Genomic DNA, 17,628 nt, shown 5'->3' with positions numbered 1-17,628 from the left:
CTAAATGTGTGGATTAATGTCCAAATTAAATATTAGTTGCGTCAAATAGGATTGAACCAATGGAACTGCTGTTACTTTCCACCATATTCATTACACATGGAGATTTCAACTAAACGGCAATCCTGTTTACTGTCAGCACTGCAACTCAGCTGCAAAACACTGATGTTTTTTAAAAGGGTAGAACCAACAACTCAGTCAGAGCAATGCCTTACAGCCTGTGACCTGGCTCAGCTGTGTCTGTGCGTCTCCAAATAAATAAGATCTGCTAGAAATCTCTTCTCTTCAACAAAACACAGCTGGTATCTCAGATGAACTCTCCCCCAAACGCAGTAGCAGCAGATTGATTGTGCTCTCTTTTATGTTTGTATAGCAGTAAAATACATTTCACAATAACAATAACCTCTAGCCTGCAGTCTAGTACTGCAATTGTCACTTGTACTTAAGTGAGGACTTTGAACGCACCAACTCAGCTAATTCACAGAGGAATTTCAAGTCAAACAGAGGAGGCTGAAGGGGGGGTTGGGAAGTAGGAGTGGTTTACAGGAGTATTTTATAGGACAAAAAAAGAGGGCGTGTGCTTACGGAGGACCAAAACTGCAAAAATTACGTATACTTTGTGTGTGTGTGTGTGTGTGTGTGTGTGTGTGTGTGTGTGTGTGTGTGTGTGTGTTTAAATAAAATAAATGATTTTTTGTAATGACTCAACAGTAGATGAATATACCAATTAATGCACTAAAAATAAATAGATATATTGATGCATAATGCAAAATTGGCACTCAACCAACTGATGGGTGAAAGTGGAGCTTATAACACACGGTTTAATGTCAGCCTCCTCATTAGCATAAAGATGCAAAAATCCAAAGTAATTGTACTAATTGTATTGTATTAATGATTTGTAATTGTAATTACATTAATTGCAAATTAATAAATGCCTAGATTTATTTCGTGTACTAACTTTGATATTAGGTTTTTCACTTGTGTCTGTTCTCGTTGGTTAGTTTGTCAACAAGACTACACAGAACTGCTGAATAGTTTCCACAAAACCTGGACCAAGGCTGGCTCCTGGCCCAGAATAGACCCCATTAACTTTTGGTGCAGATCCAGATAAAGGATCCTTTAACATGGCGAGATAATTTAATGGTAATAATTTAATTCATCTGGTGTCTTTATGGTTAAGTGACAGGGCTATCGAGTTTGATTCTGAATGAGGGTTAATTGAATTAAAGGGCACTGTTGGGCCCAGGGGAGGTGTGCACTCTACTGAGTGCCATTCTAGTTTTTTGGGTGTATTTATATCAATTTTTTTAGTATTTTAAGTGTTTTATTTACTTTTGATTTTGTCAGTGTCAGTCCTCCATATATCCATTGACCAGTTCTTCCACACTGTGCCCTACGTTTCTCACTCAGTGAGCTGTTGACACGAAGGAAAGAGAACAATGTGGAAAGCAGCAGTGTTTGCGTTCCTGCTGCTAAACATGTTTATGCAGGTGAATGGTGCTGTGGATACGACGAGGAAGTCCGCGGCAGAAAACTCCAGGCCAGTGAAGAATGTGAAGACAGAAGTGGGTGAAGGTTCCAACACCATTCCTGCAAGTGGCACTGCGTCTCCCGGTTTCTTGGGTAAATTGCTGGTGGTACCCATGGATGGGAGTCACTGGGTGGGCGTGAAGGCCCTCGCACAAGAAATGGGTCGACGTGGACACCGGGTCACGGTTGTGATACCAGAGGTCAGCGTGCGGATGGGTCCAGGGAAACACTACGAGACTGTGACCTACCCTGTTCCTTATGACAAGGCTTATATTGATTCTGTCATGGCCTCACACATGGATGTGTTGAAAAAATCAGCGCAGTCTTTCACAGAGAAGATAAAAAGTCGATTCGCACAAATCCAGAAGATCACAGGCTTAATCCATACTGGTGCTGAAAGTCTACTGTTCAATGACAGTCTCATCTCACATCTGGCACAGCAGGTGAGTCCTACAATAACAGATCTGAACACAAGATCTCAGACTCTCTTAGACTACTCTTTGGGGCTGTTGCTCTATTGGATTGCATTATTCTGTGACCTGTTCATATTACTGTGCACAGTCTGTATATGTGAATTTTGATTCCCAAAATCCCAAAAGTGCTGATTTAGCTAAGCTTCACCTCTTTCTCCTCCTCTCCTGTCTTTCACCCTTTCACTCTGCAGGACTTTGACGCCGTCCTAACAGACCCCATGGTGCCCACAGGCTCATTAATAGCTCGGAAATTAGGTGAGCCCTGCCACACATGGATTGTCTCTGCTCTTCTTCTTCTGCACATTTACTCAGGTCGTCACTAAACCATTCTCAGGTCTCCCCACTATTAATCTCCTGAGGGGAATTCCTTGTTCCATGGATGTGAAGTCCGCGGGCTGCCCCTCGCCGCCCTCATACGTGCCTCGCTTCTTCACCGGGTACACGGATAGAATGAGCTTCAAGGAGAGGACTATCAACACTTTGGTGTGTACTCATAGCCTCATATGCACGAGGGGTGTGGCTGTGATTCTTCTATTCCACTTAAAAGATGCATTGTGTAGTTTTGGGGAAGAACTTTCAATCCAAAGAGAAAGATCTTCTTTGCGTGATTTTTTTATGCCTAAAGAAATAAATAAACCAAATGACCTTAATCGACAGGACAGTGTCATACTGTTTTACTTTACTTATGTTAATATGTGGCGGACCCTGCCACCTTTCTGGCTTCAAACAGTGTTCTGGAGACTTCATTTTTCCTCTGAGAACAGCTTTTTGGTAATGTAAAGATAAATACGTTTGAGTTTGAATTACTACCTCATTAATATTGTACAAAATGAAATTCAGAGCTTGAATTTCTTCTCCCAAACTACATAGTGCCCCTTTAATACATTAACCACAGATTACACATTGACTAACCTGCGTCACATACTCAATAGAAATAGTTTAGGAACACAACGGAAGCCCTCTGTGTCTGTCTCCATGCTCAGGTCACGATGTCCTTGTCAAACTATGGTTTCAGTTTGAGCGCCATTAAATTGTATTGTTCCGTGATGCCTCTGACCCACAGGTGGCTTTCCTGGAGCCACTGATGTGCCGACTGCTGTACTGGCACTTTGACAACATAGCCTATCAGTTCCTGGGAGAGGAGGTGGGCATAGCTGAAGTGCTGTCCGAGTCTGCTATCTGGCTGATGAGGTAACATGTACAAAGGTTATAGTGTATAGTGGTATTTGGGGGAAGCATACACATCAACCTAGACTGTCCTGTTCTGAAGTTTACACACACACACACACGTACACTATTACTAGTGAAAAGTGAAGTGAAAAGGTATTTTTTTTACTGTTCCTATTGTTTCACGCCACTAAATCACATTGAGAGGAGAAAAGGATGTGAGATTTTTTGTCTCCTGTTCAGATTGATATCATGATATTGTGCTTCTACAGGACTGACCCCATACTGGAGTTCCCACGCCCTCTCATGCCCAATATGGTGCCTGTTGGTGGAATCAACTGCAACGTGAGAAATCCTCTTCCCGAGGTAAGGCCCATGTGATTCTGATTTTGATTAAAAACAATTAGTGTCTTTTACTTCCTTCTACTCACTTTATCTCACTGCTTTCAAGTGAGGGAGATCAATAGAACAAATCAAGATCAAAAACAGAAATGAATGCCAGGCCCACCACGTGTGTGTGTGTGTGTGTGTGTGTGTGTGTGTGTGTTTGTAGGACTTGGCGTCCTGGGTGTCAGGAGAGCATGGGTTCATAGTGTTCACTCTGGGCACCATGGTGTCAGAAATGCCTGAAGAAACGACTTCCGTCTTCCTGGAAGCCTTCAGACAGATTCCACAGAAGGTCCAAGAATGATATATTTCACCATTTCAAATCATAAATCAACGTGATAATCAAAAAGCAATAGCTGACGACCGTTTTTTGCAGGTAATATGGAGGTACACTGGACAGGTTCCAGGCGGTGTCCCAGAAAATGTGAAGATAATGGAATGGGTGCCTCAGAACGACCTGCTGGGTCTGTAAACATCCTGACGCACACTTCAGACCACCTGTCGCATACAATACCATCTGACTTCTTTGTGTTGTGTGTGTTAGCACATCCTGGAGCTCGGGCTTTCATCACCCATGCCGGCTCACACGGTCTCTTTGAGGGACTGTGCCACGCTGTTCCCATGGTGATGGTGCCGATCTCGGGGGACCAGCCGGACAACGCACAGAAGATGGCTAGCAAAGGTGTGGGAGTGGTGTTGGACATTGTTTCCATCACTACAGAGAGCCTTCTTCAGGCACTGAACGACGTCTTGAGTGACACCAGGTGAGTGGGGTCAGAGGTTGCTCGGTCTCTTGTTGCTCATGTTAATCAAAATTTCAAACAAGTTTTGGAATCTAACCCATGTTGTTGTTTTTTTCAATTTATGTCCAGGTACAAAGTGAACATTCAGAAGCTGTCAGCTCTCCATAACGACCGTCAAACTGATCCACTTGAGCTTTCTGTGTACTGGACAGAATTTGTGATGCGGCACAAAGGAGCAAAACATCTCCGATCTGCTGTCCACGACCTCAACTGGATCCAGTACTTCTGTCTGGATGTAATAGTGCTGCTGACTACTGTAGTCCTGATTTTTGTGATACTGACGGTAAAATGCTTGAAGCTATGCCTCCGGAAACTGGGCAGGAAGCGGAAGCAGGATTGATCTGGTGCCATATGTTCACCTTCATCTCAGCAGTACTACTGTATGTTAAAGGGACAGTCCACCCTAAAATCAAAAACACTTTTTTCCTCTTGTAGCGCTAACTCTTGCTGAGTTTTGGAGATATTGGGCATAGATGTGTCTTTTTTTCCTCTTATCTTTATATATAAACGGAACTACAGCTGACAATCCAATGAAATACATTTGAAAAACTGAACAGCAACAAATCTTTCAAGAAATCATGACCCGCCATTTTCAAGATGATCGACAGACCTTTTTGTGAGAAGTTTCATGTTGGAACTGTTTTCTTTCTACTGAACTCGTGCTCTCAACAGGGCTCCTTAGCTGAGCTTTAATGTCAGTTAGCTTTGTTTGCTAGCCTCTAACCCATGAACAGATGCATGCTTGTGATGAGGTTGGTGGATGTTGTTTGCTAGAAAAAAAAAGGTCCTACATGAAACTGACCGCATCATGAATTCTGGAGAAAGAAGTTGCTTTTGAGTTATTAAAAGTAGAAGGCTAGTTTTCTTAAATTGGAGAGAAGGCAAACATCTCAACAGGCAATATCTCCAAAACTTGGCAACTCACGGCAAAACTATCTACATGATAAGTATCACTACAGGTAACAGGAAAATGTGTTTCTGGTTATGTTTTAAAAAGGTAAGAAGAATGAGAAAAGCTGCGGTGTGATCAGAAAAAAAAAATACATTTAATGAACAGAAAATACAGAATATTATTAGACTCCGTTATAGTCTGGCATTGAGGGACAGTGATTAACATTAATGATGGCCACCCTTCTTGGGTGGGAACATGGCGTACTCTACGGCCAGAGCAACAGTAAAAGCAGCAAAGCCCCACTTGAAGCCTCTCAGCAGCACCTCGGAGAAAGTGACAGGACGAGCGAAGCCACCCGAGTATCTCCACGCCTCGTTCCTGCAGACAGAGGGACAGCGGCAGGAGAGAACATTAGAATGCACGGTCAGGAAGAAGAAAATAACAGACACATCATTTATACATCTTGCGTGGATACAATCACTGACCGTGCCCAGGGGTCCTTGAGGCCCCTGGCTGCCAGCCTCTGTTGTGTTGTCTCCAGTGGTGTCCCCGCCGTCTTCCACTGCTGCCAGTCTGGCATGGACATCTTGCCGTGGCCGTGGTCACCTCCCATGCTGAGAGCAAATACAGATATATGCAAGTTGACATTCATTTTAAATGGTAATTACCACTTAGTTTGCTTGTAGAAGCCTCAATTTGTGTCTCTCTGATCATCATTTTATTATGTAAAATATAAGATACATCTGTGGTTAGAAATAAGCAGCAATGTTTCAGGCAAAGTGGAAAAAGGAGACATGAAATAATGCTCGTCTGTAATCCAGAGAGGCTCTTGGATCCTGGCCCAAACATCTTCCCTCCAATTAAGAGAGAAGAAAATTTGAATTTCATATGCTGCATTTACATACCTGAACCATGACACAGATTGAACCCTAGATACAACTGCTCACTCTTTGTTTTTCATCTTAGTTGAGTCCAAATTATAAATATAACTTGAAAATTGGGTCAAAACTGTTTTACTGCGAAAGGCAAACAAACTCAGCTTTGCTGATAGAAGAGTATCTGCAGTTCTACTTTAGTTCCATTTTCTTTAACCAAACCTGCAGCTTGTTTCTGTCATTTAAATGTAATGCACAGCTTAGTAAGAGTTTGAGCTCTTTCAAGGTAGCTAAAACATTTACACTCAAATCCTTTTTCATCACATCTAAATCATTGCAACTGTGAAAATAAAGTTTACAGAATGTCTTTATACCCACAGCAATAAATGTATATTAGCATTATGTTTATATTAACTTTGATTGTATGATATGAACATGATCATTTGATGCTTGCCGATATCAACACCAGGTGACAAATATGCTGACAAGATTGATTCAACTGAAATATTAAACGGGCTCTGTGTAAAAGTTTTTTAGCAATTCACATGCATATATAAATTTTTATTGGCCACATGTGAGCGGACACTAAAGTGTGAAAAAAAGAGAATTTACCCCATCTCTCTCAGTTGCCTACTGAGGTCTGTGGATGATATGTTTAAGCTGTTTAATACTTCTGGACTGTGAATTTCTTTGTGAAGGACTGGGGTCCAGCCTCCAGCACAGCATAGCACAAAATTACAATATTTCTGGTTTACACTGGCTGCATAGACTAAACACCAGATTATGTTGAAAATAAAGCATTTTTCATTTAAGAGATATATTCATATTACTAACTTTGAAAACACAGTGGTTAAAATTAAGCCTTTTCCAAATGTCTAAGACTACACACCCTGAAATGCAATCTGTGCAAAAGGCTGACACATGAAAACATACGTGAGGTGGATGTGTTTGGCACCTGTCCTTATGGGAGTCAATGTGCTGGCCAGGATACATGGCGGCCGCTTACTCTCCACATTACACTAGTTTATTACAAATCTTTGTTCATCTTTGCACCTTGTATACAAAGAAGGGTAAGCGACAATTTGGGGAATAATGTACACGTTTTATATGTTTAATAAATGCCAATACATTTGTAATGTTTTATTTGTTTTGCTTTCGATGAAATCACAAGTCCAAACTGACTGACAGGGAAAACCTGGCAAAAGTAATACCGATGTTATTATGACAGTGTGTTAAATGTGTATCTTTCCTACTGAAGTACCCAAAGAAACAAACTGGCGTCTGCCTTCATGACATTAGCCTGCTAATGCTCACCGGTGTGAAACGTTCTGACACTTGCCTGAAGTGATCATTGACTGCCTTTTCTTAATCTTTCTTAACCTTTCTAATTACTTACCTAGATCCTCTACCTAAAATAAATGACCCCTTTAAATAAAATTAATCTAAATTGTTGAGTAAAGAAGACAAAAACGTACACGGCGTTTCCTGGGCTAGCATTACGTTAGCTAACGAGCTTGCGTTCACTAGCTAGAAAAATAAAGCATTTGTTCAAAGACGCATTTGCTACACCTTCATGTTTGTAAAGACTATGCTGCCACTCTGTATCAAAGAGCAACACAATTGTCTTCAGAAATTTAGGATGTTATTACAAACAATCACTTTACCTGAGTGGTTTGTTGTGACCTCTGCTGCTAGACCGGATTTGCGACAGTTGAGGTTGTTTTACGGCATACGACGGAAAAGCATTCGGGACAAAATACCAAAGCGTGCGTTTTGACATTTCTCGAGTACAAGAAACAAAAACAAAGCTAAATATTTGGCACTGTCTGTTTGTTCATTGAATAACCAGTAAAACAGAAGCAATTTCAGCAATACAAAGTAAAATACAGTTTACTATCGTGCAATTCCTATGGGTCCGTACATGTGAGGATCATGTCGATCATTTATTGTTATGTTAATTCATGTCTTCAGATATTTAATTAATTCAACTGTCAACCTTCTGGTTTTGCATCTATAGATATGCCTTCAATAATCACTACAAGAATTGTTTTTCATTTCAATATATTATCATTCCATGATATTATTTGGAGATGCGTTTTGCAACATGTTTAACTAAGATGTTAATGGTAACTATGACTCTTAACTGCTCTCAGAAGCCTGAGATTGGATTGTTTTTTCATCTTGAGCTGCACAGACAGCACAGTCTGAGAGAGTGTAAGCAACACCCAGTAATTAAGATTGGGATCGGTCCAAATCATATGACGGTCAAGTTGGGGTGTGAAATATTTCTCACTCATTATTTAATGAATGGGAAATTTCTGAGGGAGAGAGACAATTCAAACACTGTACATTTAGCTCTGTTTTCATGTCCATCGGAGGTCTGTCACTGTGTACACAATTACAAACTTTTACCCATGGTTGTGTGTTATTTATTTATTATTTGAAAAACCTAGAGCAGACATAATTTATCTGCTCTTCACTTTTTTTTTAATCAAAATTACAAAATGCATTGGAAATGGTTTATGTCATTACCCTTTATGACACTAATCAGACATTCATGTTGCTATTAATTACAGACAGTTATGTACATTGTTTACATAATTAATCACATCTTAATACAACAAGGCCAACACGGTGTGATGTTTCCTTGTGGTGACCGTGCAGTTAAACGTCCAAGATTCTTGTTGGCACTGCTCGTGTGTGTTTATGCACTGGGCTCAGACTTTTCCACAAAAGGCAATCAGAGTTTGCTTTGTGGTTTGAGCAGTTCCCTCAGAGCGTCCAGGTTCTCTCCCTCTGGAGCTTCAGGCCACGCACTGTGATCTGAGACAAACACACCAATCACCACATGAATTAAATATACTATAAGTTGCGGTATATAGTATCACCTGTAAAGACTTATTCTTGATAAGGATATATGTTTAAATATTTCAATGTATCTTCAGAAATGGTGGAATTAGGAGACAAAATCAAAGATCACAATATATATTTCTTTCCAAATATCTTGATGTTGTAACAATATGATGTGATGATGACCATTAGTAATGTGGATATGATGACAAAATGGGTAAGACAAAAATTAAAACCAGCAGAACAGTTAGCTTTTAAAAACAGGAAAGGACAACACATCTGTCATAACACGATGTAATATCGATATATTGCCTAGCACTATTTAAATGCATTAGCAAGATGTATGTACCAGGTATATCCCACGCGGAGTGGTACAGACTCTGTCCTGCATCAACTCTCAGAGTGGCTCCGGAAATGTAGGAGGCAGCGGGGGAGAGCATGAAACACACTGCTGATGAGATCTGAACAAAGACACAAGAGAAAAAAAAAAAAGACAGAAAAAAATCCCTACAGTCATACACACTGCAACAAACCACTAACACACAGAACATACTGTGTACTGATTGCACTTGAGGCACTTAAGCGGCTTGACAGCTCCCTCTTGAGGCCCGCTGGTCATGCCGTCATACCACAACCCAACGCAACCACTTCTTAATATCATCTCACACTTGTTACAGTGGGCTTTTCATCAGCTCTGTGAAACATGATACATAACCATACGGTCTAAACTCAACATTAGTATGTCATATAGGGGGATGTTTTCCTTAAATACTCAGAATAACAGCTCAGTTTGACTTCTTACTATCATGCAATTGCATATAAATACCATTTTAATTGGGGGTTTATGTAAAATAAGCAGAAACTGTGACATGGATAACAAACTCTATGCTTGTATGTTTATTTTAGCAAGGTATAGCCATGACTATATGACGGATTTTTTTTTTATCCACTTGAAAATATGATGAAACAGCTAAGAGTTTCACATTATTCTGCACACTTCAAAGAATGCTGCATGGTTAAAGGGTAACTTCAGAAGTTTTACACATTAACCTGTCTTTACAGGTCTTGGGGAGACTATGTGCGGCTTCCTCAGGAGCAGCAAAAGGCTTTACACTTTTTTCACATGTGCAGTAGTACTCCCCAAGACCTGTAAACACACTTTAATGTGTAAAATCATTGAGTTACCCCTTTTAAAATCTGACAAAGATGCTAAGTTCATTTGTGCCTTTCCTTTTCCTTTCCTCAAGGACTTGTGGGTGTCATGACATAGTTACACACCTCCTCTGGTACTCCCAGCCTCCTTGCAGGGCTGAGGGGAACAGACATCTTGAAGAGCTGTGGCCCGAACTCCTTGTAATTCTCCATGGCAGTTTTGGAAAATATTGTGCCCTGCGACAAAACAAAATGCACACGTTTGACTATGTAGTAAAGGACCCAAAACTTTGATTTTGCTTTAACTTATTATAACCTGCACTTACAGGTGCAATAGAGTTGACTCGGACTCCTGAGGAAGCCCACTCGATGGCCAGACTCTTTGTCAAGTTGTCCACTGCTGACCTCGCTGCTCCTGTGTGACTGTCAGGGAGAGGACATACAGTGTTTGGACAAACATCAAGGGGGAGTGTGTGAGTGTTAATTCAAGGCGGTGCTGCTTACGCCATGCCTGGGAAGCCTTTCCACATGTCGGCGATGATGTTGACGATCACCCCCCCGTGCTGTTTCATCCACGCGGTGTAGACTGTGTGGAAAGACCAGCAAACAATCAAACTGAGAGCTTTCAAAAACACAAAGTCAACCAAGTGTTAGCGGTCTGCTTCTCACCCTCCTTGCAGCAGTGGAAGGTTCCAGTCAGGTTGGTGTCTATCACAGCTTTCCAGCCTTTAGATGTCATGTGCTCCGCCGGGCTGGTGAACTGACCTCCTCCATTGTTCACCAGGAAGTCTATCCTGCCATGCCGCTTCAGCACCGATGACACAAGGGTCTTCACCTGCCACACAGGGGGGGTCAAAACAAGAGGCCACAATGAAATCTTGCAAACATGCACTGACAACATGCTGCAGTTTCAGAGGATGAGGGTGTGTACAGGCCTACCTCATCCTCATTTCGGATGTTACACGGTAGGGGAGTGACGCACGCAGGGCTGGAGGGAGGGATTTTTTGTCTCAGCTCCTGAGCTGCTGCCTCCAACCTCTCCACCTTTCTGCTGGAGATCACCACACTGCAACCTGAGCACAATATAGTTAGCCATGACATGACAGCAAGCACAAGACAAATGGCTGGTGGATAATCATTATTTAGTCATCTGATGAGATTATTGGGAACGGGTTATCACCCAATGTTTGCTCTTGTTTGATATTCACATGGATGACTTTGCTCTCTGAGAGCAGAGACAACTGAAGGGCTCCAAACATTTCAAAACATTGGTAGTTTTTAAACCCACGTCGGGTCAATACATAAAAAAAAGTGTTGCTTTTTTTTTGGCTTCTTATACAGCTATGATACATTCAGTGGGTGAAACAGATACCAAATTCCACCCCAGGGGGCACAAATAGACCACTGCGCTCAGGTGTTGCACCAAAGTTTGTTACCCATCAGATTTTGTGACATCTTTACGATTCGTCTGCTATAATGCGACGGAGTTTTTCATTCTTTTTAGTTTAAATATTTCTTAATTACAAACATGATGGCAGTTAACACACTGACACGACTGTACTGTAGTAGCCTTATCGCTGGTCCGACAGCACTTCTCTCTGTGTCGAAGTTCACTTGGCTCTTGTTGTCAGTCAGCTGCGGTTCGCTTCAGACTGTCCGCACTGTGAGAAATACACGTTTCTTGATCCAACACAACAGTTCACTCACCCAGCTCCAGCAGCTCCGCAGAGATAGCTTTACCGATACCCGTCCCTCCACCCGTCACTATTGCAACTTTATGGTTGAACAAGCCAGGTCTGAAAACACTGGACGCCGCCATACTTGTTTCTTGACCCCGGTGAGGAGGGAGGATCACGACACTGCGCCCCCTGCTGGACGGTTTACGGCAGAGGGTGTGTTTGCTCTGATCATCTGTGCTACTCTTCTCAGGAAGGTTTTTAAAAATACATATAGTAGAATGAAGTTTTTAATACGATGTTTTGTATAATTATCGTAAAGTTGTCAATTTTAACGTCTGCCAGCAAATTGTGACCTATTAAGTCAGGGATATTTAATGATTTTTAGAGCTGATACATTTTGGTACAACCTTAAATATCCACAATGTTGAAGCTGAAAAAAAAAAAACCCAAAACAACCTCACCCTCATTTCTATTAAAAATAAAGAAAATGTATATGTAATGTCCTTGATTTAGAATTTGCTTAAAAATGAGTTACTTACACCTTCACTGAAGACCCTCTGTACATCCTTAATGCAGTACTATTGACAATGTAAGCAACATCAATGACACACTCAACTGTAACCCTAACTAGAGATTAGGTCCTGGTCTCCAGTCCAACAACACAATATATTACACTATTAAACACCAACCACGTACAGTGCCAGCGACAGACCTTTTGCACATAAATCATTGTGTTTAATGTACAGCTAATAATAGATGAGTGACATTTAGGTATGCTAATCTGTCAGTGTTAATATGCACAACTTTTGGACCTGCTGAGTGAAATTAGAACACTGCTCCAAGTGAGTCACAATTTAAGCAGGGATTCAAACAAGCAAAAAGGACTGCACTGCAGCAAAAGATTTCATACTGTAAGGCTTTCACGTAACTGCCAACAAACTACATTGTCAGAGTATATTCACCCACTGACGAAAGTTATTCACCTAATTTGCTATAAGAAATCAATGCTAGTTAGACATGAGGCATCATGACATGCACTGATTTATTAGGACAGCAGTACTGATTTAGTGGTGCATCTTGTTAATACGCATTTGGTGAAGCATATTGTTGTAGACCACAAGTTTAGGTTTTACTGCAACATTATAAACCAGATGGACAAAGACACAAACAAAGAACTCCGCTCCAGACCGCTTTATTTTTGGATGTTGAGGCCATATCCAGATCGGTTAAATTATTGAAAAAAAAAAGTCCCAAATCCACCAGTGATCGTCGCACTTGGTTTACTGGTCCTTCAATTCTTTCAGTCTCCTGATTGCGGACTTGACTGTGACAGCGGAAGTTGTGCTGTAAAAAGACAAAAAAAAAAAAATCATTAGTGGTGATAGTTGTGTGCTTAATCACTGCCACAGCCTGAGATTCCAAACAAACATTTCAACGATTCCAGAGAAATTTGCAATAGGAACCCTCTTTCCCTAATCTAAGACCTTTAGTGTTGCCTTACACAGTCATGTAAATAGACGTATTACCATTCATGCAGGTCACCAGATGACCTCAGTTTAAACTGACTATGGAGTTGCTTTGTGGTCACTCCGACAAGTTTAACAAAGTAATATTAATTTGTGGTAGATCGGCAAAATCATCCAAACATTTTTCATACTGTGTTCTGGCCATGCTATTTTATATATCAATTATAATCTGGATAATTTAGAGTTCATGCCAGACAAGAACCCTTCTTATGTCAGCCTGGGCTGTCTGTTTAATTCTAGTTTCTATACTGACAACTGTGGCAACTGCTATGGAAATGTCATTAACCCCCAAAATATCCAACTACTTTTTAGATAATGCAAGAGATCAAATTTCATATTTAACAAAACTAGTTTATACAGTTCAGAGGTTCTTCTCTGGTGCCTGGGGAGTAGGTATGTTGTAAATGTAGACTGAATGAGGAAATCTGAGTGGGTGGAATCAATTCTTGAGTAACTGGTGAACGTATTGCAAATCAGTTTACGTACTTAAGTATTGCTATGCGAGACTGATGTGTTGGTGTAATGAACGGTGCAGTACTATACAATATAGAAAGAAATTACATCCAGCTTCAGTGAAAACACTGGCTGCCTTTGTAGGTACAGTACAGAACTTCTGACCATTTACTGTAAAAGAAAACAAACTGCTGACAGTCCTCAGATTTAATGACAGATGACATGGCCCTCAATCCAAACTTACTTGTTATGACAAATAATATCCTTGCAACAAGTTCAGTCTTGGTGACTGCATGTTTCCCCAATAAAGCATGGTGGAACTGCAGCAAAGCAAACAAACTTACTTGTACGTCCAAGCACCTCCAGCCACTGTCTTCTTGCAGGACCCACAGTGCCAGATACCCACAGCCCTCCTCTTCATCTTGGTCTGTAAATAGATATTGTAGCACATTAACCAAATTGAAAAACACAGTCAAGGTGGTGTACACACCTTTCGGGGTGTACTGAAAACATTTACATATACACTTATGAAAAGTACTCACCTTTCCACAGAAGGAGCAGGTATATTTAGCGTGCTGGGAGATTTCAATTTTCTTTACCATCTTCCTCAGCGACGCGCCATAACGCGTGCCGTATTTACCAACGATCCCCACCTTCTTGGTGCGCTTGGCCTGTGGACAAGATGAAAACACGGTGAGACACAATTCAACAATCTGCTGCGTTGATACGGGTTTATCAGCACTAACAACTGTTGCAATACAGATGTAATGCTGGAGTGTATGCCGCTTCGCTACACGTCAGTACTGCTGCAACAGTGGCTAAACCGTGGCTCCTCAATTAAGTTCTTCGAGGATGTCCAGACAGTCGTGGTGACTCCACACACAGAGCCAAACGGGTTCTGAGGATAAAACGCTGACAGCCGAATGTACCAGGGAAAACATCGTGTCCCCTCACCTCAAGTATTTCACTTATGTTTCATTCTAATCAGTTAGAAAACCCGTAGAACCGGGGCGAATGAACTGTCATCAGACGTTCAACCAGCTAGCCTGCACTAGCTTCCTCTTGACAAGAGAGCCATTTAGCCAAGTTACCCATTGCTACAATCCCGGACGGGTTTGAGAGAATACTGTTAAGGAATGAACAGTGCCACTTCAAATTACTTTGAAAATGCTGGGCCCTCTACGCTTGCTCGGAACTAATTTAACGACCGAGAGCAAGCTAATGTTAGCTCGCCCGCCCGGTACTGGGAATGGGCAAAGCAATGGTGGCAGCCATTACTGTCTCAATAGGACATGAAAACATCGTTTTTGCTGCCATTACAATCCCCAAACCAGTACAAATAACACTCGTGTATGACAATAATGGACACCCCTGAGCCTCCAAACATGTGATTATATCATTTATGGCACAGAAAATGCTAGATTGACACGGATTAGGAAGGGGACATTCAGGTCTCACCATGGTTTCAGTGGAGACGTAGGTCCAAAGAGGGATTGCTTACCGCGCAGGCGCGATTTACCCAGTCGGGTGCGCTGCATTGTGGGACTTTGAGTACGGGTTCAGCTACACACAAATACAACTATCATTGATAATAAGCAATAATACTAAAAAAATAATAAGTGATTTTGCAAAGAAGTTTCGCTGCTGTTCAGTATTTTCAACAAACAAACAAATCCTCACATTAAAAAAATCATCATACAGGAAATGACTGTAACTAAGGACGCTTAGTGGATATGCGCATGCGCGTTCATGTAGCAGACGACAACATCCCTACTGCTGAGTTGAAATGTTTGTCCGTTCCGCCTGTCATAATGCGGTCTTTGTTGTTTGTGAGCATATAGTGCTTTGAAAATAATCTTTTTTGAGAGCCGAATTAAATGATAGGCTATGAAGCTAACACGGAAACAGGTTCTCGCTAAGGCTAAGGCCTCCGACTTGGAAAGCGTGAAGAAATTGAACTGCTGGTAAGTGTTTAAAATGACCACAACAGTTCCAAGTAAGGCTGTTGGTTTTTGTGTTTAAACGCTGACTGTCGTCGCTGGATAATGACTGGCATTACTTATTTTTGTGTATCTTCTATGTGTGCTAACGTTATGTTCCATTTCATTTCTGCAGGGGATGCAACCTAACTGATGTAAGTAGTCAAAGAGTTAAAGGGTATCATGTTTGGACTGACACTGAATTCATCATTCATGCACAAATGTACTTTGTTCTTTTGATTGTTTTTACATGTGTATGCACTGACATCAGTGTTCTCTTATGCTCTGTCTCTTTCAGATATCCATCTTCTCTCAAATGGCCAACATTGAGGTGCTGACACTGAGGTTGGTCTACTTAAGTCTTTGCTGTCTATCTCTGTCACATTCACACACAGGGCCATGTGACAGTTAACACCGACATTTACAATGTTACATGTGCACTGATTCATTTGAGCTGAGTGATGAATCCTTCCTTTGCTCTCTCTGCAGTGTCAACAGCATCACGTCTCTCTCTCCTCTGGCTGGCTGTCTGTCTCTGTGTGAGCTTTACCTGAGGAAGAACTTGATTTCCTCACTCTCTGAGCTCTCTCATCTGCGTCCGTTGACACGTCTCAGAGTGCTCTGGTTGGCTGAGAACCCCTGTTGTGGAAGTGACTCCAGCCAGTATCGCCTCACTGTACTGCGCTGCCTCCCTCGTCTGCAGAAGCTGGACAACCAACGTGAGTGGGCAGTGTTTTTGTGATTGGAGGGTTCTTCCACCCACAAACGAAATAAAAGCATTCAAATTATTGCGTTGAGGGGGAGTAAATCTCTGCAAAAGACATGTTTCTGTCATGAGATTGGAAATGATTGTAATGAGGCATATATGTGTGTTTGCAGCCGTGACAGAGGATGAGATTGGTCTTGCTCTCATGGAGGGCGAAGTGGTCACCACCCCTCCAGGTAGCCACCAAAACCAGCTCTCCACCAACGGACTTCCAGATGCAGAGACAGAGAATGACCCGCTGAACTACAACATGGAGGAGACCAAGTAAGCGTTGTGGATTGACACAAACATTTACACAAAGCAAAGCGTGCAATGGCTGAAGATGATCCGTAAAACTGATGGAAACATTAAAAAACAACACATTTCTCTTTTATTGTTCCAGCAAAATCAGGGAGGAGTTGGGGATGAAGCCTCTCCCCAGAGACAAGTTCCCGTCTCTCTCCTCTCCATCGACCAGAGAGAACAAACTATCATTGAAAAAGGTGCCCTCTCAGCTCTGAAATTCTAAATGTTGCCGTAAACTTCAAAACTTGCAGTATTTCTGTTAATCTGTCCTTGAAACTGATCAGCTGAATTGTATTTTCCAGACACACACTCTTGATGCAGTTTTGCTTCTGCTGAGAGATTTGGATGAAGAGGAGCTTCGCGTTGTGCACACAGCTACCCAGAACAGACTCCAGATTTACACAGTGGACTCAGAGATGTTTAACGATTCATTGCAGACACAGAAGACAACTGACATCCAACACTGAAACATTTCCCAGCATGCACTCCAGGCCAAACCTCACCTCCCTTTATACTTTGTACATATTTAACCTAAACCCCATTCTTTGGGAATGAGAAACAGTATCCCAACACACCCTTTTTTCTACCTGTCACCTTCTTTTTACAATATGCATTATAATATGTGATGTAATCTCACTGGCCTGCCTTGTTTTGTCAGAGTTTTCACATGTGCAGCATTACTGAACAATATCCTTGGCTTTCTTTCCTTTTCTTTTAAATAGCAGCATGCCTCCCTGCCTTGTAAGAACAAAAGAATGTATGTTTTGCTAAATTTAAATCTATTTCTGTAAGTAAAGATATGAAATTGCAATAC

General features: G+C 41.5%; 5 protein-coding genes across 6 annotated transcripts; 2 read left to right on the top strand and 3 right to left on the bottom strand.

Moving 5' to 3' along the window:
• Nucleotides 1-1,373: 1,373 nt before the first annotated feature.
• Nucleotides 1,374-5,225, top strand: LOC119011643 (UDP-glucuronosyltransferase 1A1-like). Its single transcript, XM_037084949.1, has 9 exons — nt 1,374-1,970; nt 2,192-2,255; nt 2,335-2,483; nt 3,064-3,191; nt 3,440-3,533; nt 3,721-3,846; nt 3,931-4,018; nt 4,099-4,318; nt 4,427-5,225. Exons 1-9 carry the CDS (start codon nt 1,437-1,439, stop codon nt 4,695-4,697), a joined length of 1,674 nt encoding a protein of 557 aa, XP_036940844.1. The 5' UTR covers nt 1,374-1,436; the 3' UTR covers nt 4,698-5,225.
• A 156-nt stretch (nt 5,226-5,381) lies between these two features.
• ndufb3 (NADH:ubiquinone oxidoreductase subunit B3) lies at nt 5,382-7,934 on the bottom strand. The gene is made up of 3 exons (XM_037084950.1): nt 7,789-7,934; nt 5,735-5,863; nt 5,382-5,627 (listed from the first exon to the last, which is right to left on the bottom strand). Exons 1-3 carry the CDS (start codon nt 7,902-7,904, stop codon nt 5,474-5,476), a joined length of 399 nt encoding a protein of 132 aa, XP_036940845.1. The 5' UTR covers nt 7,905-7,934; the 3' UTR covers nt 5,382-5,473.
• A 608-nt stretch (nt 7,935-8,542) lies between these two features.
• Nucleotides 8,543-11,990, bottom strand: pecr (peroxisomal trans-2-enoyl-CoA reductase). Its single transcript, XM_037084202.1, has 8 exons — nt 11,834-11,990; nt 11,066-11,199; nt 10,796-10,961; nt 10,631-10,712; nt 10,453-10,549; nt 10,253-10,363; nt 9,324-9,435; nt 8,543-8,947 (listed from the first exon to the last, which is right to left on the bottom strand). Exons 1-8 carry the CDS (start codon nt 11,943-11,945, stop codon nt 8,865-8,867), a joined length of 897 nt encoding a protein of 298 aa, XP_036940097.1. The 5' UTR covers nt 11,946-11,990; the 3' UTR covers nt 8,543-8,864.
• A 991-nt stretch (nt 11,991-12,981) lies between these two features.
• rpl37a (ribosomal protein L37a) lies at nt 12,982-15,386 on the bottom strand. The gene is made up of 4 exons (XM_037084205.1): nt 15,243-15,386; nt 14,327-14,455; nt 14,129-14,211; nt 12,982-13,149 (listed from the first exon to the last, which is right to left on the bottom strand). The coding sequence occupies exons 1-4, from the start codon at nt 15,243-15,245 to the stop codon at nt 13,086-13,088; spliced, it is 279 nt and encodes a 92-aa protein (XP_036940100.1). The 5' UTR covers nt 15,246-15,386; the 3' UTR covers nt 12,982-13,085.
• cfap410 (cilia and flagella associated protein 410) lies at nt 14,368-17,627 on the top strand. Of its 2 annotated transcripts, none has more exons than XM_037084204.1 (7): nt 14,368-14,477; nt 15,900-15,918; nt 16,062-16,108; nt 16,253-16,482; nt 16,643-16,793; nt 16,912-17,011; nt 17,117-17,627. In XM_037084204.1, exons 1-7 carry the CDS (start codon nt 14,467-14,469, stop codon nt 17,279-17,281), a joined length of 723 nt encoding a protein of 240 aa, XP_036940099.1. In that variant the 5' UTR covers nt 14,368-14,466; the 3' UTR covers nt 17,282-17,627. The 2 variants fall into 2 exon arrangements, with proteins under 2 accessions (XP_036940099.1, XP_036940098.1); XM_037084203.1 differs by lacking the exon at nt 14,368-14,477 and adding an exon at nt 15,522-15,748.
• Nucleotide 17,628: the final 1 nt, after the last annotated feature.

Source organism: Acanthopagrus latus, chromosome 21, assembly GCF_904848185.1.
Source record: "Acanthopagrus latus isolate v.2019 chromosome 21, fAcaLat1.1, whole genome shotgun sequence".
Classification (NCBI taxonomy): domain Eukaryota; kingdom Metazoa; phylum Chordata; class Actinopteri; order Spariformes; family Sparidae; genus Acanthopagrus; species Acanthopagrus latus.
This window is presented reverse-complemented; position numbering and strand designations above follow the sequence as displayed.

Bases quoted from the DNA above. Each gene is read 5' to 3' on its own strand.
- LOC119011643 (XM_037084949.1), top strand. From the start codon at position 1,437: ATGTGGAAAGCAGCAGTGTTTGCGTTCCTGCTGCTAAACATGTTTATG. The intron at 3,192-3,439 runs GTAACATGTACA...GTGCTTCTACAG, and splicing joins TCTGCTATCTGGCTGATGAG to GACTGACCCCATACTGGAGT. The intron at 4,319-4,426 runs GTGAGTGGGGTC...ATTTATGTCCAG, and splicing joins GACGTCTTGAGTGACACCAG to GTACAAAGTGAACATTCAGA.
- ndufb3 (XM_037084950.1), bottom strand. From the start codon at position 7,904: ATGTCAAAACGCACGCTTTGGTATTTTGTCCCGAATGCTTTTCCGTCG. The intron at 5,864-7,788 runs GTAAAGTGATTG...ATTTGCTCTCAG, and splicing joins GGTCACAACAAACCACTCAG to CATGGGAGGTGACCACGGCC. The intron at 5,628-5,734 runs GTCAGTGATTGT...CTCTGTCTGCAG, and splicing joins CTCAAGGACCCCTGGGCACG to GAACGAGGCGTGGAGATACT.
- pecr (XM_037084202.1), bottom strand. From the start codon at position 11,945: ATGGCGGCGTCCAGTGTTTTCAGACCTGGCTTGTTCAACCATAAAGTT. The intron at 11,200-11,833 runs GTGAGTGAACTG...TATTGTGCTCAG, and splicing joins TGCGGAGCTGCTGGAGCTGG to GTTGCAGTGTGGTGATCTCC. The intron at 8,948-9,323 runs GTACATACATCT...TGTTTGTCTCAG, and splicing joins CTCCGCGTGGGATATACCTG to ATCACAGTGCGTGGCCTGAA.
- rpl37a (XM_037084205.1), bottom strand. The intron at 14,212-14,326 runs GTGAGTACTTTT...ATCTATTTACAG, and splicing joins CCTGCTCCTTCTGTGGAAAG to ACCAAGATGAAGAGGAGGGC. The intron at 13,150-14,128 runs GTAAGTTTGTTT...GTCTTTTTACAG, and splicing joins GGAGGTGCTTGGACGTACAA to CACAACTTCCGCTGTCACAG.
- cfap410 (XM_037084203.1), top strand. From the start codon at position 15,672: ATGAAGCTAACACGGAAACAGGTTCTCGCTAAGGCTAAGGCCTCCGAC. The intron at 16,109-16,252 runs GTTGGTCTACTT...CTCTCTCTGCAG, and splicing joins ATTGAGGTGCTGACACTGAG to TGTCAACAGCATCACGTCTC. The intron at 16,794-16,911 runs GTAAGCGTTGTG...TTATTGTTCCAG, and splicing joins TACAACATGGAGGAGACCAA to CAAAATCAGGGAGGAGTTGG.